This window comes from Poecilia mexicana, unplaced genomic scaffold (assembly GCF_051168715.1).
Source record: "Poecilia mexicana isolate PSO_F unplaced genomic scaffold, ASM5116871v1 scaffold_16, whole genome shotgun sequence".
Lineage (NCBI taxonomy): Eukaryota > Metazoa > Chordata > Actinopteri > Cyprinodontiformes > Poeciliidae > Poecilia > Poecilia mexicana.
This window is the reverse complement of record NW_028263385.1, coordinates 24,031,694-24,056,718: the sequence shown is the minus strand read 5'-3', so window position 1 is coordinate 24,056,718 and position 25,025 is coordinate 24,031,694. Positions and strand designations below refer to the sequence as shown.

Here is a 25,025-nt window from a genome sequence, read left to right as displayed (position 1 = left end):
GCTACATTCATACTTACTCAAGCATTTAAGTTATGATCAGAAATAGTGTTTTTAGGTTTTAAAATGTCTTTTTATTTTATTTTATTTATTTTTTGCACCCAAACAGATTGTGGGAAAAGAGACATGAGTCTAGTCCAAAGAAAACGCCGCTGCTGAAAACGTGGAACTGAATCAACAAGTTGTGAAATCTGAACTAGAACGCAAACACCATCCATAAAATAGCCCTCTGCAATTGCAGGCCTCCCACTCTGAAACTCTATGGGGGTGCAGCACAAACATCCATGGAGAACAACAAGTTTCACAATCTAACACACAACAAAATACCTCCTCTGACTGCTCCAACCGCACACCCACACACACACGCACACACACACACACACACATGCACCCTTTTTAATGGTTTATTGCACCAATGTGCTTTCCCATGTAGATGCCAGCTGATTTAGGGAGAAAAGGTTTGTAGGAGAGAGGCGATGAGGGGTTGGGTAGGGAGGGTTTCTTTCTGCCTGGGAGGTGGGGGCAGGCGCACAGCTGCTGTGTGAAGTAACCATGGAAACCTTTGTCTAAATTCATCGAAATGGGAGGGGCATTTTCTAAGAGGCTACACCAAAAAAAAAAAAAAAAAAGAAATAAAACACAAAAGAGTTTTTCATTTCTTTCATGGTACCCGTGTTTTTATGCGACCGTGTTTAATTTCAGACCACTATCAGACACCATAATTTACCTGGGTGTTATTTGACAACAAACCCCAGGAATAACAAGTCATCTAAATTTGAGACTGGCACAAGAGCAAGTCATTTCAATAAACCTAATTTGAAACACATGGGTTTTATTTTTTCAGCTCATTTGTACAAATAACACAGCGCCAGCAGGAACTATAGCTCAAAATAGGGCTTATTTATTTAGTATAAGTTTTATAGGTGCAGCCATGTTTGCATACATTTTGGCCCTGCTTAGTTTTTGTTATATAAGAAAAGCGTTAAAAAAACAAACAAAAAAAAACATAAACATATCAATTGAGACTTTATTACTAATTGAAGGATCTGGTGTATGCTTTCCATATTTAGTCTAATAATCAGGAGACAGATAGTTAAAATCCAATTTGAAATATTGGAGTCTTCTCTATATAACGTAGCGATAAGCTTAAGTTCACTTCAGCAATTTTCATCATATTAAATATTTTACGAAGTATTCCACAGCCTGTTTTAGAGAGCATGTTGATTCAACATTTGTCTACTAGGCTGCATTGGCGTTATGGAAATTATCATGATAAAATTGTTAATTGCAGTGAATTATTTTAAAGGTTGACCATGCATAGCATTTCCTGTAATAAAAATATGAAGATGCACTTATGTTTAACACTATCAAATGACCAGCACACATTTCTCAAAGAATCAAGAAATGCTTTTATTTCTAAAGGCATGAAGTCAAAGTCTGTTCACAACTTTCAGGTGTAAAGGGTTTGGATGTTTTCAAGATAGATTGTGTGAAGTTATTATTTTTCTAACCTGCAATAGGGTGATATCACCTTGTGACCCCAGTTGTAAACATTTTCTTCATATCATTCACAAATATTGCACTAATCTCGTATAAAAATTATTTTTTAAATGAAAAGGTCTAAACCGCCATTACAATAAATGATTTAAACACGGGGATTCAGCGTCTTGTTCATGAAATTTCAGCTGGCTATAGTTGTGTCGCTAGAGTGCCCTCTAGTGTCCGTGAAAATGTATTGCGCTTCACAAGATCTAGACAGGTAAGTTGTACAGGCATTAATTTTAATTAAATTTAAAGAAAGTTCAAAGATATGATTCCAAAAGAAAAGCAAAAAAATAAAAATAAACATAAACATTAGCCATGTGGACGGATAAATGCCCACTCTTAAATGAGAGGAGTACAAAATATCACAATGAAATATGTACATCACAAAAATGACAAATACACAGACGAGCACGCTCAATTAGATGGAAACAGGTATTTACATAAGATTAAATATTTGATCATAAATAATAATAAATGCATTGGTTGATTGCTCATATAGAGCTGAGGTACACTGTATCTGACAGGCAATGCAAAGTTTGTTTTTCTTCTTTTTCTTACAGTAAAATAGCATCCCTGTCACCAGCTCTAGTTTTAAATAGAAGACAGACTCGGACTGAAAAGAGGGAAAAGGCCACCTCTTTCAATCCGAGTCTTTTGTAGATAAATTTACATTCAACTTAGCTCAAGCCTGAGCGTTGGCTGCAAACAGACGAGAAGCTCAAACATATTTTACTTGAAGCGGTGCTAAAAGGTAGTCACCGAAACAAAAACAAAAAAATCAGTGTAAACGCAAAAGCGAACCCAGAACCGCGATGACGCCTTCCTTCCCGGTTCCAAGACAAAACCGCGAGATGAGAAAATTTATAATATAAAAAAAGACAGGAAAACATGTCAAACGACAAAAATCCACCCGTTTTTCTGTCAAAAGGGGGGAAACAGAGACTCTCATCAGAGAACATTGGTAACATTTCATCACATGACAAACGAGTATGGATATACAAAAATCAGTTCTAGTCATATACAGACAAAACAGACGATCATTATCCCGTCTGGTGAACAAAGATGGAACAACGTCATCCCGATCTCATTTCATTTCTTTTTTTGCTTCTATGTACATTTTACTCTTTGCTGCGTGTAAGTAGATGGCATCCTCAAAGTCAGATTCCCTATACGAAAGTGATCAGTGATTAAAAAAAAACACACATCTAAACAAATAAATCTAAAGATGTCTTGTTTTCAACGACGTTGTCATTTTTATAGCTAAAAAGATGATGAGCAAACAAACTTCAAGTAGAAACTGAAACATTTGTGCGTGTGTTGCCGTCTGCCTCATTACAGTGTTTGCTATTTACAGCCCCAGACTTCCTCTGACGGAGCTGCTGCGGCGGCGCCGCCGAGGCGGATCCGTGAGACGTTTTCTTCTCAGGCTCCATGTCGGGGAAACTTAACACTCGTTTTCATACCAGATCTAAACCACGACAAAAAAAGACAGAATACTACAACATATCCAAACCGCCCCTCGATGACACTTTTGGGTTATTAGTGGCCATCTTGCTTCTGACCTTTGACACCTCCTATTAAACAGATCAATTCCCTCCCACAGAAGATCTCATCATATTTTTTTTTTATCTTGAACAACTCAGGTCGACATGACTTAAAGAAATAAACTTACCCGGACACGTCCGTCCCTCTATATCTTCCTCAAATTAAGCGTTTCATGTTTCGAGTGGAGACCCTCGCCTGCCTTTCGCCTTACCTCCCCATCCCCCCGTCTAATCTCTTTTAGCGCGTCCTTTCCTCTTTCTCCTGCCAGAGTTCTCCTGGGGCTTCTCCTCTTTGCTCCCCGTTAGCGGCGCTCCGTTGGCAGCTCGGCTCAGGCCGTTCAGGTTGCCGTTGGAGACGGCCTTGCCCGCCTTCGAAGAGGAGGCGGTGTCGCGGCGTGCGGGCTGCTGGCGGCGGTAGGTCTGGTAGTAGAAGTTGCCGAACAGGACGATGAAGGTGATGGCGTAGCAGATGAGGGAGTAGTGCATCCAGTGGGGGAAGTCGCAGTTGACGTACAGCGACAGGGCGGTGTGGCCGATGGTGACGTGGAACTGGACCTGAGGCATTTATTTAAAAAAAATCCATTACTCTAAAAAATGTTTAAATTAAAATCCAACCTACATGTTCTTTCCCCAAAAAAGGCCTTTTGTTTCTTACCATCTGAATGATGGTCAAGTACTTTTTCCACCACAGGTACTTTTGGATCTTCGGTCCGCAGGAGGCCAAGCCGTAATACAGATACATCAAGACGTGGATCAGAGCATTCATGTGTGCACCAAAGAACGCTGCAGGGGCATAAACAAAGTAAAGTCAGGGTGTCTTTAAATACTTCTTGTACTTTTCCATTAAAGCAACAAAGAGTTTTAGTAAAACTTCAGCAAAGGCCCCTTTGGAGAAGTGTTCATTTAGACCACATATTTTAATTTAAATTTGATTGATTTAATTTTGATCACAATTAGTCATTTCTTATCATTTTAGTTTCAGCCTAGTTCTAGTCAACGAATTTCTTAAGGCCTCACATCTTTGTGGAAGTATTTTTTATATCTGACATATATAACAAAGGATGGAATTGAATTAAAGTTAAGCAAATAGATTATGTTTAATATTTTGAAACATCAAGTATAGAAGTATAAGTATAGCTATTCCCCCCCCCCTCCCCCATTTATTCATTTAGAAAAACATGGCTCATTTCACAGCTTTATTCAGACTTTAGTTTGACAGGTCAGTATAGTCCCCTTTTTATGATTGGATGAGTTATATTACTAAGGTGGGATGTCGTTTTTCAGTAATCAAGCTTTTATTTTGGAGAGTATCTTCAAGCTTCATTTTCAAAACTCAACATAATCCCCTTTTCATGTCTGGTTTAGTTTCATGATTAATGTAATCTCCTTTTGCTGTAATATATTCCAATATATTCCACAAAATGTTGAGGCTTTTGTTTTGAAGAGTAATCTTGAATTCATTTTGAAAAATCAACATGATTTTTATATTTTCAAGATTAGTTTAGTCCCATTATTAATGTGGCGCCTATTTATTGCAATCATAAACTCTACAAAAACTTTTATTTTGAAGAGTGACCATCGTTTTTGAAAGGCCAACATATTGAATTTTTCACAGTTTGTTGAGTTCAGTTTGCAATGTACCGTCTTTTTCCGCAGTAATCTACTAGGTCAAACACTGACGCTTTAAATTTGAAGAAGCTTTTTAGTCATTATTTTAAAAGCTCGACATAATCGTTACGTATGAATTGTTTAATAAAAAAGTGTGTATTTTGCATTAACCGCAGAGACTCATGACGTTGTGAGCAACTCACACTGTCCTCCGGCCACCCACTTGATGCCGATCCACCACAGCGTGAACATGGTGCAGTGGTGATAGACGTGCAGGAAGGTGACCTGGTTGAACTTTTTCCTCAGAATGAAAAACACCGTGTCCAGGTACTCGATGCCTTTGGAGATGAAATACCACCAGAGAGCTCCTGCCACCTGTCTCCCACAGGAACACGTGGCGAATCAGGGAGGTGAAGGTAAAAACACTTGAACACAAACAGAGCTACAACAATAAAACTAGAAGCCAAACGTGTGCGAGGGAACCGTGTTTCTCTTTCCCTCTCATCTTTGACATCCTAACCTCACCGTAAACATGAGAACAATGTGCTCACGGGTTCTGTGTCGAGCTTGTATCCATGTCATGGAGCAACAGAGAGTGAGGTGAAACAGAATACCAACTCCTCCGTCACCTCACGGGTTCTTCCGCGGTCCGGCTGAACGGACTCTAATCAGGTTTCCGACGCCAGAAAGTGAAGTGACAATGAAATGCTCACGTTGCCCATCCTAATCACTTTTGGTACATCAGAACTTTGTGGACAAGAAATGTCAAAACGTGCAAAAACTAGTCCTTGATACCTTTTAGAGACTTTGTCAAGCTTGCAAGCAAGTTATTCAACAGTTGGAATAAACTCTGAGACTAAATGTACTCTGTATTCAGTGCATTCACTTCAGTGCATGCAGTTATATTCTAAGGTGGAACAATATAAGATATATATATATATATTTTAGAAATAAAAATATCTCAGAAGTGTAACATGCATTGGTATTTGGCCTAACTGAGTCGATACATCTTGCCCGACGTACAAAATGCTATTACAGTCAATGAACTGAAGTAAATTCTGAGAAATCCTGGAAGGAAAACTTGAAACAACTTTTTTATTTGCAAAACCATTCTGAAAACCAATTATCCATTTTCTTCCATTTGACTCTCTCTATATATATATATTGTGTGTGTGTGTGCATGACAGTAAATCTTAATAAAAACTCTGAGGTTTGTGGTAGAAGTCTAACAACATGTATAACAGTGGCAGGAATACATTAGTAGGATACAGTATCTTGTAAGATAGTGTGCATGTGGTTGTTTCTTTAAAAATGTTTTTCAGCTTTCAAGACTCCACAACACTCACCCTGACTTCATTCGGATCATCTGAGTAGTCCACAGGTTGACATATGTAACTGTACTGCGCTGCCCGGGCTGCCATAAAGAGCTGAAAGAACAAAAAGAGCAAAAGGCTCATCGTCGCTGCACAATACCAATTTTGGGAATGCTGTGACGGGGACATGCACGGATGAGAAAGGACATGGGTGTGCGGCTAAATCTGTTTCAATAACAACAACAACAACAAAAAAAAAGTGCAGCATGTACCTCTTTAAAGATGAAGAAGTTGAGGAAGACCATGCTGAAGTTGTAAACAATGAGCGTCTTGCGGAGCTGGAAGGGCTCTCTGTTCTTCATGTACTTGGGCCCCAGCCAGAGGAAGAGCAGGTAGGAGCTGCTGATAGCCAGCGTGGGGAGGGGGTTGTCCATAAGAGGCCATTTCTCCACTCGCTTATCTGCAAGACACACATTCCCGCTTACACATGAAGCATGCTAAATGCTAAATGTTCACATTATAGGACCTGCTGTAAGAAAGCTTACAGGATGTTTCTTTTTTTTTTCTCCCCCCATCTTTCTTACAGTAACATAAAATTCAATTTCAGTGCCATCACCAAGCTGATTTCCTCCAAACATTAACCAAGTCTGAAAGCTGAAGATGTAGACATTGTCCTTTAGGAAATAACAGTGATGTGTGTCACAGACTCATTTTACACGGTCATTTTTAGCAGCACAAGACGATGTTTGAGAAGTCCGCCACAAAGTTTCTAGTTTATGGAGTACGGTCAAATTCTGGCAACCGCAAACAAAATCTCTATCTTCAGTTTCTCATGGATCCCACCCTCGGAGCCAGCAACGTGCTGCTCAGTATTACCTGCAATAGTCAGGGTCCATTTGTAGAACTCTATGGTGTCGTTTATTAAATGCGTGACAATCTCCATGGTAACGACCTGCAATCAAAGAGACGGGTAAGAAAAAAATAGCTTAGCTCATAATCTGTTGAGTCTGAAGAGCAGTCATTGCTAATGTCGCGCTGAATATGCGTTGTTCTGAAATAGTAACCCGTTAATAGGTGTCCGATAATCAAAGCCCGTGGCAATCATTTGGTCTTTTTTTTTATTAATAAGGCTGTTGTCCCACGAGGCTCTGATTGGTGAGCCACAGACTTCACTGCGCACGCAGGGGAGCACCGGTCCGCAGAGCGCATGTGTCAGCGCATCTCTGGCCAAAACACGACCACCAGAGGGAGGAGAGAAAGGGGTTGGGGTGGAGAGGGTTTGGGGGGCGGTTGTGTCAGGCTCTAGTAAAACAGATCATATCCCGACAAGTCAAACAAAAAGAATAAAAATAATAATAATAAAAAATACACTGCGGAGCACATACAGGGGGATTTTTTTTTTTTTTGGTTAGCCAAAAAAAAAAAAAAAAAAAAAAAAAGAATAAAAATCAGCCCCCTGCCTCCTCCTCCTCTTCTTCGGAGCGGATCAAGCGCTACTGCAGCATCTGCCATCCACCATGCGCTCCACCGACAAACTAAGCACAGGATCCACATCACCATCTGAATAAACGGCTGGCAATGTAATATTATATTTTTGGTTCAAATATATATTGAAGGAGCTTTATTGTATGTCTTTAATTTCAGCGGGAAGCAGCGCGGCCTTAAAACTGCAATGCAAGGCTTACCCAGGCCTGCTTCCAATCCGATTCCTTTACATTTCGTCCCAGAGTGACCAAAAGCTTAAACCTTCGAATCAAAACAAATAATATATATGTTGTTGGGGTTTTTTTAAGCTAATTACTTATGTGTGTGAAGCACGCATTAAAACATAATAACAATCGGCACCGATGTCGCCTTCTGCTGCCCTGCGCCTGTAGGGATGCTCTTTACCTTACCGCGCGGCTGCTTTCTGAAATCCCTCTGATATTACAGTCAGCGCAAGGTCACGCAGATGCAGCTGATACCGCTACTGTTTGCCGATCCCGCTCAGTGCAAACTAATGAATCTGCATCCAGAGTGAAATGGACGGGGGCCGCTGGTCCAACAGCAAATTTCTCCTCAAGGTACCATCCTATCCTCCAATGCGAGGCTGCTTCTACGAATTGCACCCCAGACCCGTGGAAGGGGAGGGGAAAGTCACACACCATCCTATCTTACACTTCCGGTTTATCTTTCAAAAGAATGCACAGGTGTTTAAAAATAAAGAGGCACCTAAAGCCGCTTGTTAAGATACAGATGCTTTTTATGATGAAATCTGAAACTCTTTGAATCCGTTTTGTATCTTAGTGTTTCCAACTCTGGGTTGGTTCTTGTGTTACGGTTTCGACTTGCTCATATTTGAAGGACTTAGAGAAAGATCCTTGAGAAGTGTCATCAAGGAAGATGAAGTGTGAAGTACCTCAGGGTTGTGCACTTGGATCCTTTTCAGTTTTTATTGCACATTTTGAGTCTGAGGGATGCCATTTGCACTCATAGTGTGACGTTAATGCCCATGCCATGTTGATATTCAGTTTCATATTAACGCAATGTGGTTTAAAGTGTTTTATGGGGAGAACAAGGGAACAGAGATGAATAACCAAACTAGGCATCGAGCACATTATTCACATTTTAGCATCTCTTCATTAGCTAGGGGTAATTTTTTACTTGATTGTAAGATCTTATTGATGTCCAACAGTTTACACCATTGTACACCTCTCTGATGTCCTAACACTCTAAGTCCCTGGCCAAATAAATTCCTCATCCAAGGCCATATTGGTTGTGCTACAGTCTCATCTGAGAACCAATGAGGTTAGATTTTTAGTTTTCTTGCAGAATTTATTTGCAGCAATCTCCCAAGGGAGATAAACTTGTTAAATATTTTTTTTTCCTTTTAAATGACTTTGAAATACATATTGTTTACCATCATATTTTTCTTTCTGCACTACCAAACAGTTTTTTTGGGGGGGGGCGGGGGGGTATTTCTTTTGTTTACTTTAATCTTTTAAGTCAACAGTTTGTAGGCATGTGTTAATCTGTGTTTCGTTACTTGATTTAATTTCCTTCCACTTGATAAAAAAGATAATTTTTACAACTGTAAGTTAAAAACATTGTAAATCCAACTCTTTTTCTTAAGTAGAAAGAATTTGTATTCAATTTATTTTGATGTGCCTGTATCTTATATTATATAATAATAATTGTGATATTTAGTTAAGGGTTTTCATCACTCATGACAATGCTTTTGTCAATTTACGGTCCAGATTTTAGTATTAAAAAGGTTTTATTGTGTGTGCGTGTTACTAGTGACCTTTTATCTTTTTTTTATTATTATTTGAAGGTCGTTAAATGAATTTCCGGTGCGGTTCGCGTTGTCCTTGGGTGACTTGACTCAGCGCGCCTCTTTTCTTCCACTTGTGCGGGGCTGTGAGTGAGGGAGAAGAGAAGTGAGTGAAGATGCTATGCGCATGCGCACAAAGGGAGGCGGATGCAGCAGCAAAGCATCAGCTGCATCACGTCAGCCGGACGGAGCAGACAGGAAGGAGCAGAGCCCCGTGGGCAGTTGTCCGTGGGTTCACCACAGTAAAAGTATCGCCAAATCATTTTGCTGGGATGAATATCATTCAGAGCTGCAGCCGCATTGTGCGTGGTTGATATTCGTCTTTATATGAATTCAAATTATATTTCTGGGCTTCACATTTCAATAAAACGTTGATTAAAGAGGTCAGCGACGTTTTATTTTGGCACCATTTGAGCAGAATGCCGCATGCTACTCGGTGACTCTTGACACTTTGTTAATCGGCTCCTGCACCGGCTCTTGTCCCAGCCATTCTTTATCCCTTTATCTGTTTTCTGGCTGTGAATCAGCAGAGGATTTTTTGCGCAGTTTTTACACGGCCCAGACATGACAGGAACCACGGTGATGGGTCCTCTGGGCTCGTCTCATTGACTGTCGTGAGCTCATCCACAGCTTTCAGGCCCGGTTCCAACATCTCGGATCTATTTCCTTATATGATGATAATGATGGTCCGATAAGGTGTAGTTTTGGATTTTCTTCTCTTTTTTTTCTAACAGTGAGGAGAACACGTTCACTGGTATGATGAAGATTTGGAGCACCGAGCATATTTTCAGGTTGGTACCGCTGAGATTTGTTGTTTGGAGCTTTATTAAAGCTCCAAACAATCTGTATATTATTGTAGTTCTGCGATGGTGAAATATGTAGCTTCATAATGATTGTTTTTCAGTCAGTAAGTCCTGTTTGACCAATGGGCAGTGGCGGTTTTTGCATTAATGATGCCCTGGGCAAGCCCCTCCTTCTGAACCAAAAAAAGGGAATCCATATTGGCAACAAAACAAAGAAGCAACAACAAAATAAACCTACTTTGATTGATTGCGGACCAGGAAAACCCTAGCAGATCTGGAGTTTGCTAGATGACGTGACCCAGTCATCCAGTTGTTACAATTCGACTCTGCATGGGCTGAAGTGTAACAAGCAATTTGTCAAACTTGCTTAAATCACTACACTCACCTAAATTGTTCCTGATTTTAACACAACAGCCTTTAGGACACAATGTTCACTTGCTGACTAATGGGATAGACACGGGAGGTGATGTGTCGCTACTTCTCCATTCATTTCCTGTGGAACATGTGCAATGAGGCGACAACTTGCCCTCCTCCTCCAAGTGGTGGACAAAATTTGTGCGTGTAAAATTTCAAGCTCGTGCACATAGAGGTGCACATGTGGTTAACCGATGCAATACAAGAAAGTTGAAAAATGTTCAACTTTTGACAGTACCATCACTATCGCGTTTCATGTGTTGGGATCACCCCAAATGGCAGAAAACTGTCACTTTTCACTGTCATTTGTCACTCTGAGGCTGTAAAAGAGTCCGTCCACTAATATGTGTGATTACTAATGAACAATCATTTTTGTTAACGTCACCTCTCAATGGATATAATGTTATCCCTGATCCCTTTTGGAAGAAAAAACCAAACAAAACATAGCAAAGATGTTATAGATGTGTTTACATCATTTTATGTAACCCAGGTAGATTGAATTCTTTTTTTTTCTTTTTCAACACAGAGCAAGCCCTATTTTGTCCCACAACAGCAAATATTTGATGTTTTCCATCTTCTTGCTTCTGACTAATTATGCTCCGATTTGTGTGCAGTTACCCGTGGGAGACTGTGATCAAGGCTGCCATGAGGAAGTACCCCAACCCCATGAACCCCAATGTGGTTGGCGTGGACGTGCTGGATCGCAGTCTGGACTCAGAGGGACGCCTTCACAGCCACAGACTCCTCAGCACAGAGTGGGGACTACCGTCTATTGTACGAGCGGTCAGTCAAAACCACTGAGATGTTCAGAAACATATCTACATTTAGGTCATAAACAGGAAGTTTAGTCCTGTCACTGTTCTTGAAGCATCTTCCTTCAGACTGGCTTGAGTATTTATGTGTGTGTAGATACTGGGGACCAACCACACACAGACATATGTGAAGGAACATTCTATAGTTGACCCAGAGGTGAAAAAGATGGAGTTGTCCTCAACAAATGTGAGTCAGTCCCAACATTTTATTCAGAAATGTGCTGCCTTTGAACCTGAAAATCTAAATCTGCCAATGTGAGTGAGTGAACTGTGGCACAGTTTACACCTCTGTGTAATCATTATTTCTCCAGTATAAAAATGTACATATAAATGTCGTAGTCGTAACATTTTTTGAATAAATTGTACCCACCAGATTACTCTCACCAACCTGATATCTGTAGATGAGAGGCTTGTTTACACACCACACCCAGAAAATCCAGAGGTGTAAGTCACCATCTCTCCGTTTTTCACTTAATTTCTTGAAGATTGTTGTCAGAGAGTGCATGTTACACGAAGTTTAGGAGGACAATAAGATGCGACATCTCCCAAGATGTCACGACGATCACTTCTTATCTTTCTGTATGTGTCCGTGTCTGCTCCTCAGTACTGTACTGACACAGGAAGCCATCATCACGGTGAAGGGAGTCAGTCTGAGCAGCTATCTGGAGGGCCTAATGGTCAGGAGCATGTCTGCCAACGCCCGGAAGGTAAGACGAAAATAAAACCTTTTTATCTATAGTTTCTCTTTGAGTGAAGATCTTTAGTTAAATTCTGCCTTGCAGAAGCATTCATGCTTTGTAACGCTACAAACACAAACTTTATGTTTGTTATTGGGATTTTATGTGACAGACCAACAGAATGTATCACATATTTGTCAAATTGAAAGACACGAGTCTGAAGATACGTTTTAGAAAACTCAAAAGTCCGATGTTCATTTATTCAGGCTTTGAATATTCAGTCCTGACACTGATTTAAAAATTGGACTTAGGTCTGGTGGCTTTCTCCGCTTTTCCTAACATCAGCTTGCAAGAATGTTGTGCATGAAGTTGTTTTGTTGAAGAGATTTGCTGCACAGGAAAGTCAACCATCTTGCTCTAGATGCAAAATGTTTACAAAACAGTGATTATTTTGGAAGAAGAAAAACAAAGAACCCTTCTCCAATGAAGGTGGATGGATCATGATTTGGTCATTTTTCATAACCAAACGCACATGGAGCATTTTTTTTTTTTCATGCAGATGCTTATAAATGCCGTAACATACTCCTGGCAAATGTGACGCTATTTATGAACAAACTGAAAATGACTCCTGCAGCTTTGAAAAGATCTTAAGCATAATTTCCACAGAGAGATGTAAGATCAACATGGCTCCCAGTTTCAGTATCTTTTAATCACTAGACACTCAAAGACAGTGTGTGCAGGAGAGCTAAACTGTCCTGCTGAGACGGACGTCTGTTGCTTTATGAAAATGTCCAAACGAGACCGGAAAGATTGAACTTTAAAAGTGAGAACATTTAGAAGTGGTGATACTTGTCAAACATTTACTTGCCTTACTCACTTCATTACATTAAATAATAAAGATGTGTTATCCTCATATGACATTTGCATATAAGGTCATGTTTTGGTTACTTTGCTTTTTGTAGTACTTTAGCTGCCAGAGAAGTGAACATTAATATTCATAGCATTTCTTACAGTATTTTGTACATTTGTGCTCATTGTCTTTTGTCCATCCTTAGGGCTGGGACGCTATTGAGTGGGTCATCCAGAACTCTGAAGGGGACGATGTACCACTCTGTGACATTTACTAACACTGGTAACTCTGCCTTCCTTTAGACATTTTCTACTAGATCCCCAGAAGAAACCATAGAACATGCTCTGTTATTCGTATCGTAGGACTCCAGATCCACTGACGACTGCTTTCCTCAGCCGCTCCTCGTGCCTGAAAGGGGAACGAGGGGGGAATTCTGAGCATCTTCCGGTCCTCTGCAGATGGTTCTTTCATGTGAAGAAAACTAAACCTTTGCCAAAGCAAAAATGGTTCTTGAAACTTTCTGGGACTGCGTTGCCAGGTTTGGCGGTTGTGACTCATTTCCAGCTCCTCATTTATAATCCAATAACAGTTAAACCACATGGCAACAAAACAGAGACCTGTGTCTGCTAAGCAAACCTAGCAGACTTTACAATCTTGAATGTCACTATTGTACTTATGAAGTGACACTTTAGGAAAAACACTCGATATGGAAGACGGACGCAACAAGAAGGTACACACCAATGTTTTTTTGTTTGTTTTTTTAAACAAGGTACAGCGTATTGTTGTCATGCAACTGTCTCAAAGGCTTTACTTGGACTAGTTTGATACCATATGAAAACTCCTACAGTGGGAAACGGGTTAAAATATGGAGATGTTACTGGTGCTTAATTTGTGTTACACTGGACAAAAAATGTTATATTACTGATTGGGCATGATTTATATTTGCCGCATTAGTTTCAGTCCTGGATCGCCAATATTTTTCATGTTTAACATCAGCTTTATCTGCGTCAGTCTTCATAGTCTTCATTTGTTTTCCATGCAAAATAAATATGATTAGATGAGACAAAAATGATGCATTTGTACCTGAAAACACTGCAAGCAGGGTGGTGGTACCATCATGCTGTGGGACTGATTTGCACCCCCCCGCCCCCAACTGGTATTTTTGGATCTGATATCTCCGCAGACGTGATCGTTGAATTTTTCAACTGTGTCTTGACACAACAGCCAAATGTCTGAATTGGAAACCGTTGAATATTCTGGTAAAGGTGGTTTTAAAATTGCTATAACAGCTTAGCATTAAGCCTCAACACAATTAAAAATGTATAGAATGCATTTAAGAGCTAACTCTGTCTCAGGAAATCCACCAGTTTGAGAGGTCAAATATTTATCCTGGGTAATAAATTTAATGCTTATCGATCTAATCAAGTTGAAAGGCATACTATTTTAAGATCACCTTTGTATTATGCACCATCCCAGGGGATGTGTTTAAAAAAAAAACACAATATGTGGTCATCCAGGTCTGAAACCAACATGGAAAGTACAAATCTTGCACAATTTTGCAAAACATGAAGGACTTTGGAGAAAACAAAAAAAGATGAATCTGAAAAAAAACATATGAATGAAATACTGGACTGTACCATCAAAATTCCCTTCATCTGATATTTAACATCAATGAGTGTTTTGGAAACGTACCAAGAACAGATGAAGAAGAAGACATGGTGGTGTCCAAGGTGGGCAGATGTTGGCATTTATCTGGCCTTAAAGCGACACGAGTGTTTTGCTTTCATGCCTTTGCCAGTCATACACCTCATGCTTCCAGACGACGCGCCTGTCCATAGATGCAACCTTCGTGTCCTGGAGATCAGGAGCAGTACTGTATGTGTGGTGATGCAAACTGGGACTAATGTGCTAAAACATGTTTCTGGATAGCGGTAAATATAGCTTATTTGTATAAATGATATTTTAAACATACATTTAGTGAATGCTACTGCTTTCATTTTGTGTTGCATAAAAAACATTTGTATACTTTTTTGTTTTGAAGCGCAACTTTTGCCTGGCTGCAATGAAAGAGATGCTAAAATAATTAAAGCAGAAGTGAAAACAATGAGTGATCCAAACTGGTCTGTCGTTTCGAAAAGATGAGTTCAAATTGGACTGAAATATAAAACGGTGTCTGAACTCTGACCCAAAGCCAAACTGATGGTTATAAAGTAGTGAAAAATTGTAAGCCAATGGCTCCACCAGACAGGCCAGCGAGAACAGAGATGTTGTGAAATGAGACTGAAACTGAGCTGCTTGCTTACAAGGAAAAGTCTGCATGTGGCTGAAAACTAGCAACACACGTCACCCTAAATGCACTACCACCATCGCTGTGCTTAAGCAAACATACGGCTACAATGTAGATTAGATTAGAGTAAGTAATTCATGCAGCCGGAGGACTAACCAAATATTGTGTGCATAGGAATGAACATACCATTCAGAAGCCTGACTTTTTTTTTTACTTAAAGTACCTTTTGTTATTGTTCTCATGTAATATTCAAGTTTTTTCGGGTTTTATTGTCTGTAGTGAACTGCAGGTGTTAAAATACTCCAAAGTCCAATTGAGAATTTGCAGGAAAAGGTTGAAAACAATGTTTATCGATGCCGTCCTTCCAATCTGACTGAGATAGAGCCGTTATTCGACAGAGAAGAGGAAGTGAAATTTATGGTTCTGACATCGGGTGTGATGAGCTCAAGAGTGTCAAAAATTCAAAAACATGTATTTGGGTGTTTGTTTTGATTAGGGAAACACGAGTCGGTGATTCCTCCCCGGACGTTATTAGATTCATCGACGCCGGTTGACACAGGGTTAAACAGTGACCAAGACTGACTGGACGTTATAGCTGCTTGAGAGATACAGGAGAGAATGTGTGTGTGTGTCTGTGCTCTATTCCAGAGATATCTGCTGGCTCCACAGAGAATAACACGTCTCTGCAGCATAAAAGGCTGACCCAGTCATCCCGTCTTGACCCGCAGAGTGTCACAGATAAATATTTATACGCCTCCACAGGTGTATGAGCACCGTCTTCTGAATGACAGGTTTTCTACCTCAACAAGAGCAATAAAAATTTTTGCAAGCCACAAAGTTTAAAATGTTCTGTGACAGAATGAAAGAATAGTATAAAAAAAATCTAAAAACATAAATACAATGTTTTGTGTGTGTCAAAACTTCTGTCAAATATTTGCATCACATCAATTTTGATAATGGCCCCCCATGTCTCAACCCAAAACGTAGTGCTTAAAAAAATTAATATTTTTGCATTGTTTAAAAAAAAAAATAAAAAAAATTGGACAACCACAATATGGTTACTGAACAGCAACACCCATCAATTCGGTGCTACAGTTCCCCCTTTGGCCGATAGATGGCACACTTTTGCCGTTACAATCTACTTCTAAAGCCAGTTCAACGCCAAGAGGTCCCATGTTTTCAACCACAAAATGAAGTGTTTGGCTATTAAACTGTGTAGAATACTGATGAATTCATGTTTTTAAGTAACTTCACAGTCCTACAAAACAGGACAGACAGCACTGATCAGCTTATTTATTAAACATAAAAACAGACTGCATTGCATAGCATGTACATAGTTCCTCAAAGTCTGAGCAGTGACAAAGGCCCCTTTTACACTCCAAAAGTCCACTTCTTTAAACCTAAAGTGTGAAAGTTGAACCAGTCGCCAAAAGTCTCAAGAAATAAATATGTAAACAACACAATCAGCTGGGTGTTTGAAAACATGCAGGAGTCTTCACAAAAAAACAACTTTGGTTTCAGAGCGTTGCACCTTAATCAACTCCTCCGTAAAATTAAACGCAGAAAAAAAACAAAAAAATAATAATAGTCAGAGTTTAGAAAAGGTGCAACCAAGACGGAGATTTTGCCGGTGTTGCTTCAAGTTTTGTAAAGGCACACCACAGTTACAGTGGCTTTGATTACGTTTGGTAATACTGCACTCAGTTGCTGCTATGACTGCCAAAGCAGAATTAAAAAAAACCCATATCAAATCCATATAAAAGTGGAAAAAAGCATAAAAACAAAACATCTTGTTTCTCTTCCCTGTATGCATTTTCCCCTTCCAATTAAAGCAGACCACAGCTCCACATAAAACATATTGCACCTTCCCAAGAGTGGAGGCCTTTTAGCATCACTACTTTAATCCATTTTCGATTGAAAAAAAATCGAACAAATTTGAACAAAAATAGAACTTACATCCCACAAACAAGGGAATAGACCGTATTAAAACTGAAAACTTCAGCCAAATATTCCCTTTTCCCCCCTCCTCACCACATTCCTTTCATTCTCCATCACATTCAGTCACTTTCGAATGCTTCTTTTGATCTCATCCAAATATTCAAACCAAATAAAATTGCATAGTTGTCCCACAGCCTGTGTCCTCTCCAGGTCCGTGTTGCAAGTAAATGTACATCCAGGACATGATCGGTTTATGAAACAAAAAAAGAAAAACATCTTTGTACAAGAACAATATGTACAGTCCAGTCCATACTTCTGGAGTTGACTGAAGAAGTAGGGGAGTGTGTGTGTGTGTGTGTGTGTGTGTGTGTGTGTGTGTGTCCGTGTGCGCGCGCGTGTGTTGCAGAGTTCAGAAATTAAACAGACTGATAAAGTCCTGAGGGGAGAGGGACGTGGTGCAGCTTTCGGGGTTGTTGGCCGTGCAGGGATGGTCCGTATCCTAAGAACAAAAGCGGAGACAGTCGTTAGACGGCGAGTCGAAACGCTTCCTTTGCGCCGAATCAGAGCGGAAGACGGAGATGTACCTTCCAGAAGAGGATGTGGCAGTGTGTGCAGAGGTGCAGCGTGTCGCTGTACTGCTCTCTGTGAGCATAGCAGCGGCTCAGCTTGAAGTACATTTTCTTCCACTCCAGGTGACCCTTCTCCGACACCATCAGACGCTTGCGGATCTAAAAAAGGGGAACGCAGACTGCTTAAGGAAACCCTAACCCGTAAGAGAAAGATTCACAGCTACAAAATCCCAGGAGGAAGTTGGTAGAGGTCTTAAGATATTTTTGCCAAACTGAATACAAGCTGAATGTAGAGAACCTTTATGAAATGCTGTGGTATAAAAATAAGTCTTAAGTTGCAAACTGGCCAATAAACGACTTTATCAGACATTGGTGTGGTCCCCCACACCAATGTCCTCCTCCCCTCGTCGTCTTCATACCTGTCTGTCTGTGAAGTGGTACTGGCAGAGTTTCTTCCACAGCAGGCGGTCCTCCGTCAGGGCCCCCAGCTCCGGACACACCTGTCCCAGGCTGACCAGGTCCCTGCCGTCCGTCAGCCGCTGCATGATGTTCAGCTGCAGACTGGCAGGCAGGTCGGTCAGCGACATGCCCGTGGCCGCAGGCTGCAGGAGGGCGAGATGCCGTTAGAAACAGAGTCGTGACCGTGTCGGGATGTGCGACACGGACAGACGCTCACTCTGTTGATCTGGATGTTATCCAGCTGCTGCTGCCACTGCAGGATGTTGTCCATGCGGTGGACCCAGATGTTGATGTTCCCCACCAACACCGACTTGCCCATGTCCTGGACGAGGCCGCACAGCGACACGTACAGCGTCTGCAGCAGCTCTTTGATTGGACGGGCGTTCTGCTGGTCATCGAGAACTGAAACGGATCATTAATCTTGATGTTAAAAAAATAAAATAAAATTCAAATCTTTAGGATGTTGCATGGAAATTTCAACAGCAAAGCTTCAATCTGTAGCTAAAAAAAAAATCACAACAACAACAGATTTTTAGCTACAGATCGCAGCCTCTGAAATGAGTGGCTGCTGTGATCTTCTCAGTTGCATGTATGCGATTTGGCCAGAAGGTTTTGTGACGCTCCCCAAACAACCGAAGTCTGTTTAGCTGAAGGAACATTTAGTTTACACTGCAGCTTGCAGAGGGGTCTGCTGACTGTCAGGGTTCTACACAGTGAAGTTAGAGAGCCAAGTCCAAGCTGTCTTGGCTCATTTTCTCACCTACAATAATAAATACTAAAACACTTCTTCACACCCCACGTTTTGTCACACTTTAACCACAAACTTTAACGTAGTTTGATAGTTAAGTTCCCACCCAGGTTGATACTTCTTCTAATCCCATTTTACTACAATTACAGCTGATGCTTGTAGTTGTAATGTGATGAAGATAGCGAATCTTTCAAGAGGTGACACTTCCGCAGACTCCTGCGGAAGTGTCCAGCTTCACTTATTGCCTTTAAGAAATACATAGAGTCACTTTGAAGAAAAAAATAGTAAAGAAATTCTAAGAGATACAGATGCAAAGAAACGGAAAAGGGCAAAAACAGGAAGTAGATTCTCAAGTTTGCTTGTCCAAATATTACTACTTGTGTTTTGTTTTTGTTTTTTCCTGAGACCCAAGTGATCAGCGTGGATGTACACAAACACACACACACCCACGCACAGGAGGCGTGACAGGGCTCACCTTTCTGAACAACCCTCTCCAGAATATTCATGTAGTTTTTCTGCGCCACGCCGCTGAGCGAGGGGAGCTGCGACTTGGCGATAAGCTCCAGGAGCTGCAGCAGAAAAAGAAAAAAAAAAAAAAAAGAAAAAAAAAAAGAAAAGAAACATAAATTTCTCCCCGTCAGCCTCCGAGACGCTCTGTTCCACCGCCTCCTTACTTTGTGTTTAGTAGGCTGCTGGATTCTTAGAAAAACAAATTCCACGCTTGAACATTTGTAACAAAACTGGGAGCTGTCCACCTGGTTACTGCTCTCGACTGAAGGTCCATTAGCCTCAGCTCTGATTTGTTTTGATCAGAGTCGCCTTGCGGAGGTGAAGCTTCTGGAAGAGTGTTGGGCAACGGCCTAGACGGGAATCAACAACGTTGGCTGATGAAAACATAAGCTTGAAGTTATTTGACCCCTGATCATCCAGCCTTGCGAACTAGCTGACTCACTTCTCAGAGTGTGTGTGTGTGTGTGTGTGTTCGTGCATGCGTAGTTGTTGCCACTGGCTCACAGACATGCAGCCGGCTAAAAGGGTGGCTCATCTGACAGGCACTGTGACGTCATGGAGAAACTCAAAATCAGAGCCATGTTCAGATCTGACCCAAAACATCTGAGGCATAAACAGAAAAGTTACCCACTTTTTGTCCCATAACTTCGATGTCAGATTTAGTTTTACGGGATCCCAATGGAGCAAAAAGTGGTTTTATAACAAATGTAGATTTGGCAGACTCAAACTTTCCACAAGCCATTCTTCTTCATTCCTAATGCTTAATCCCCTTCCTTTCATTGCTCAGGACGAGTTCAGTCGGGCAGAACGGTGTGCGCTTCCGCATCCACTTTCTGACCCATGTGCACGCCGTTTCTATGGAGATAAGCTAGACCCGTAATGTAGATTGCAAAAACCTCAAGAACTTTTGGTTTTAACCAAATCCTTGGTTAAAACCAAAAAGTTTAGAAGTAATCTTAAACTTAATTTCTCCATCATCATATTTCAGATTCATACAAAACTTTCTGTTGTAGGAGTGGGGCCATTAGACGACAAGAAATACGTGACCAATGACCAAATTTAATTATTAACATTCTATATATACAATTACTGTTTGAGAAAACAACCTCAGACTTCCAATTGACATTTCTAGTTTTTGTCGACACATCTAGGAATTAAAGTTAAAAAGTATTTAAGAACTGTTATAGTCCATGTTAAAAGAGCCAAATCTAGCATTTAAAAGGTTTAGGTTGATTCATTTAGTTTGTCCGACCCAGGAAAAGAGAATCTCATCTGTGCTGAACAAGAAGACGATCTGTGTAACTGAGAACGAGTTAAACGAACCCTAAAATGTCGTCAGACAGCGAGGAGCGGCGACCCGGCTCCGACACCGGCTGGATGCTAGAGTTACACCCTTATTGTTCTCTGGGCCTAACACACTGCTATCTAGAACCCGCTCAAAACTGGACAGCTCCAGAACTCCTTGGGGCCGAGAAGAAGAACCCTGCCGATTTGAATCAATGACATACAAAATCAGAACCATCATGTTGATGCCTTTATCTCAGCTAAATCTTTAAATTCTGCGAGTTTGAGATGAAACTTGCGTAAGCAGTAATGAGGCAAACAATCAACTTATGATTAATTGTTGATTAATGGTTTATTAGATCAAAATGACTTCCAGTCAATTAAGAATGTATCTTCTTTCAGTGTTGCAGTTTGGCCGCCATCCAGAAGAGGGCAGCACTAGTACTCTTGAGCAGAGCCAGCTGATATAGAAACAAAGATGGCGGCGCCATACCAGAACTGGGAAGAGAAACAGTCCAGTATGGGACACAAAATGTATTTATGCGGTTCTGTTTTGAAACATAAACAGTCGAGAAGCTCCTTAAGTTATCAACTTAATACAAGAAATCGTTATGTTAGAATATATTTGTTTGTTTGCATTTTTTTTAATTCTCCATATTATGAAAAATGCAGCATTTTGCTATGGATCCTCTTGACACAAGCGGAAAATCGGGTTTTTAAGAAAATGGCCTCTTATGTATTAATCGTCAATCGATTCAGTCTCCTTTAAATCAACTCGTTAATCAATGACTTGTGTCCCCAGTAAGCAGACAAAATGCACCAGTGACCAAAGGGAATGAGACAGAAAACAGAGGGGAAAGAGGAGATGGCAGGCCTAATCGGGTAGATTCAAGTGTGTGTACGTGTTTAGGGGTCTGAATCACCTGACAAGCATCAGGTCTGATTTCATAAACTCCTGACGGGGGTTCACACCTCACTGCACAACACAGCTGTCACAAACGTCCTCAAACCTCCCCTCCCCGCTGTACAGCACAGGGTGACACTTCATGTTCACATAAAGGGTAAAGGCGGGGGGAGGCAGTGTGTAATAGCATCAAGAGGAGGAACAAAGCAGTGGAAATGAAACAAAATTTTCTGCACTAATGTAACAAGGATGAGCCGTTTGGCATTCCAAGTGTAAACCTTGACGGTTTGTGTGGGATAAAAATGAGTTTGAGAAAAACAGACCCAGATTTTTAATAAAACCCCCGTTTGAAGTTGATGTAGGGGATGACGGAGTTTTCAGTAATCATAAATAACGCAAACTTTCCTCAGTATCCTCACCGCAGTCTGCAGAGCCTTGATAAGAGCCACCCTCTTTAACTTTAACCCCCCACCAACCTCCCAGTTCCCCTTCTCAGCCTCTGACAGAAAAAAAAAAAAAAAAACACCTCCCCTGGCAAACACAAAGAGACAGAAGCGACTAAAAAGCAAAGAAAAGAGGAGGACTCACTCTGACAACGTAATTAAATCTCCTCGTGTCCTTGATGGCGCTGGAGAAATCCAAGCGGTTGAAGGCCTCTCCCAACGTACAATATCCGTGGCGCTGGGAGAATTTAATTATCAGAGTATTAGGCTGCAATCCCGCGCAAGAGCGCCGAGTTGTTTACATTAGCAACTGTGATTGCGAAAGTTGATGGAAAGCTAATTGAGACGGTCTTACCTCCTTGGTGCTTCCTTTGTGAACGTAAATCCACTTTTCCCTGTGGAAATCTGGAAAGACGGAGAGAAGCCAGGAAGAAAGTGTTTTTACGTTAGTGGCCTCGCCGTCACTGAGCTGCTCATAAGCTCTGGGATAAATGCATGAGCACGCGACGCAAATAAGATACAATTTCAGAGCTGGTTTAGTTGTTGACGGAACGGTAATGAAATGCTCCAAATTTAGAGATGCAGCAAGCGCGCTTTACACAGCCAATACAGGTTTCTGGTTGCTGGTTTTATTTAGAAAAGGACTAGAACGCATAAAATAATGTACTGTTGCTTCTGGGGATAAATAAAAAGAGATCGCATTGGCATCAAAGTAAATATCTTTAACTTTTGAGGCTGAGATTTATGCCCTTTGTTCTTGGAAGTCCAAAAATTCAGGTTCCAAGTCAGAAAAAGGGGGGTAAAAAAAAAAATGCCCTGTTGGCTGGAAAAATTGAAACTCTATAAAAGGTCAGCATCCTGTATAGTTGCAGAAAACAAAAACAAATTAAACTGATTGAAGCTGCAGGTATGAACTTGTCGCATTAAACCGGTAGTGCTAAATTCATCTCAAATCCCACCGGAGTGTCCCTGCTAATCCTAGACCTAAGCTCCGGCTTCAAGGAAAATCGAATGAACCAATTATCTACTTTATCATTGTGAAAAAAAAAAACAAAGAGTGCAGCATTTGATCTGGTGACATTGTTAGACACAGAACATTTTGAACGTTTCGATTTCTGGCTAAACAACTTGTGCGCCGCTGTATCAAAATTAAATAAAAGGGGGGGAGGAAAAGTTCTGACACGTTCTGCTTCTGATCTGGACCGCATTTCTCGTGCCTTATTACATAACTCATTTATTCTGCGTGTGTTTGGGTCTCTCTTCGCGGGGACTCACAGGGGATCTTGCTGTTGTTGTTCATCAGATCCTTTTTCCTCTTCTTGGCAGACATCTCATAGCTGAGAGAGAGCAGCAGGTTCTCCTTGTTAAAACACTCCGGCTTGTTGTCTTTGCAGAAGCTGGGGAGGGGAACAAAGTTCATGTGTGAGCCACACAAAAGTTAAGAGAATGATGCAGAAGTTAATTCTGACTTGATGTAATGATGGCCCATGATCAAATATGGATTTTTTGTTTTGGTGTGTGTTTTAGAAAGCAAATGCTGTTATTTTGGAAAGTGGCCAGGTTCAGCAGACGTTTGTTAATCCCTTGACTTGTTGTCAGGTTATTATTAGCTGGGTGATTAGCCTGAAAAGGAACTTGCCAACCAGAAAGAAAAAAAAAAACATTGATGGAAACTTACACGAAGGCCCCTCACTCTGCCTTTTGTTTGCAATGCAGTTTGGACTCGTTTCAAAACATCTCCCACATCTTCCTCCCCCCCGTTATATTTCTAACACTAAGCAACCAAACTAACTCTGTCAGACTGCTACATTTTTCTCAGGCCAGGCCGTTCAAACAACCAACCTCTCCACAGAGACGTTGTTGTTTTTGTCGTCTGCTGTCCTCTTTTTCCATCCATCGTCAGTTTTCACCCAGTTCTGACCCGGTGACCTCCAGTCCTGTCCGAGAAAAGGCATGTCGACTCGGTTACTCAGCCGAACGTCGAAGAGAAAGCCGTAGAAAAACACGCAGGCCTCTGCTTTGCAAAACTCCTTGTTCCTTCTTAATGTTAAGTGCGTTTGTGTGCTTGTGTTGACTGCGCAGCTCGCCTTTTATCCTCCGACTCGGAACCCGGAAGCAACGAAGCTCCGCCCACTTTGGAAACTTCCTCGCAACACGTGGCTTTGTTTATCAACCTCAGCGTTGCGACAGCTCACGGAGAAAGGAGAGGAGGAGTGAAGATCTTTCGATGTCATGGAAAGATAGAAGCACAGGACACCGATCAGATTCACCTGAGAGTGTTTTAAAAAGCGTAGAAGCATGAATATTTTGAAAAACATACTTACTATGATGTTTACTGTCTGGGAAGAAACAATTGAGTTTAGTACTTGGGTTGTATTTTGTCCTGACGTTTTAGTTTTCATGCTATTTTTAATACAAAATATAAAAATCCCATCTTATTTTGCTGAATTGTTTTTTAGGATCTTCTTTGGCCTAAATGCATAGTGTTGGCTGGAATTAAATTCAGAATCCAGTTCTGATTAATGCATATTTCCACAATAAGACCCCACCTGGGGGCTACTGAGGTGGGATTGACTACATTTTATAACACATAATGTATTCATGTTCGGGGAAAATGTCTGTGAGTGTAAATATTAGGATGAAAACACATCCAGTGAACTGGCTGTGAAGCCCACCAGTCCTCTTTGTCAATCCTGAGTTTATAAATAGATTGACTTGTGCTTTAGATTCTTCCAGAGCATTTGGTTGCAATGCAGATTGTGTTTGTATTGAGTGAAGGGTTTCTAGTGTATTTATTTATTTACCGGGCATATTTTTATTGTCCCCTTTCTGTGTCTGCATGTAATTATGTTGTGCCTGCACCTGTGTATCTATGTTGGGCACATAATACGACAGGTGTGTGTGAGGGTTGATATGTTCTGGTGTCCTAGCACACCCATTAATAATAAGTTTGAATATTATTGAAAAGTCCATTTCCTTCAGGAACTTTATCACTAAGTGAAACACA

The 25,025-nt window shown here is 40.9% G+C and overlaps 3 protein-coding genes across 4 annotated transcripts; 1 reads left to right on the top strand and 2 right to left on the bottom strand.

The window, feature by feature from the left end:
- Positions 1–1,761: 1,761 nt before the first annotated feature.
- On the bottom strand, positions 1,762–7,714 carry elovl4a (ELOVL fatty acid elongase 4a). Of its 2 annotated transcripts, XM_088013737.1 has the most exons (7): positions 6,884–7,714; positions 6,280–6,467; positions 6,041–6,121; positions 4,898–5,069; positions 3,742–3,869; positions 3,422–3,641; positions 1,762–3,376 (listed from the first exon to the last, which is right to left on the bottom strand). In XM_088013737.1, exons 1-7 carry the CDS (start codon positions 6,948–6,950, stop codon positions 3,315–3,317), a joined length of 918 nt encoding a protein of 305 aa, XP_087869863.1. In that variant the 5' UTR covers positions 6,951–7,714; the 3' UTR covers positions 1,762–3,314. The 2 variants fall into 2 exon arrangements, with proteins under 2 accessions (XP_087869863.1, XP_014851894.2); XM_014996408.2 differs by having other exon boundaries at positions 1,762–3,641.
- Positions 7,715–8,963: 1,249 nt separating this feature from the next.
- On the top strand, positions 8,964–14,980 carry prelid3a (PRELI domain containing 3A). The gene is made up of 7 exons (XM_014996409.2): positions 8,964–10,111; positions 11,152–11,320; positions 11,447–11,536; positions 11,723–11,793; positions 11,954–12,056; positions 13,082–13,158; positions 13,239–14,980. Exons 1-6 carry the CDS (start codon positions 10,077–10,079, stop codon positions 13,151–13,153), a joined length of 540 nt encoding a protein of 179 aa, XP_014851895.1. The 5' UTR covers positions 8,964–10,076; the 3' UTR covers positions 13,154–13,158; positions 13,239–14,980.
- A 1,462-nt stretch (positions 14,981–16,442) lies between these two features.
- fbxo32 (F-box protein 32) lies at positions 16,443–24,114 on the bottom strand. Its single transcript, XM_088013817.1, has 9 exons — positions 23,861–24,114; positions 23,294–23,415; positions 22,374–22,423; positions 22,164–22,256; positions 19,353–19,446; positions 18,347–18,531; positions 18,090–18,272; positions 17,686–17,829; positions 16,443–17,600 (listed from the first exon to the last, which is right to left on the bottom strand). Exons 1-9 carry the CDS (start codon positions 23,971–23,973, stop codon positions 17,511–17,513), a joined length of 1,074 nt encoding a protein of 357 aa, XP_087869943.1. The 5' UTR covers positions 23,974–24,114; the 3' UTR covers positions 16,443–17,510.
- Positions 24,115–25,025: the final 911 nt, after the last annotated feature.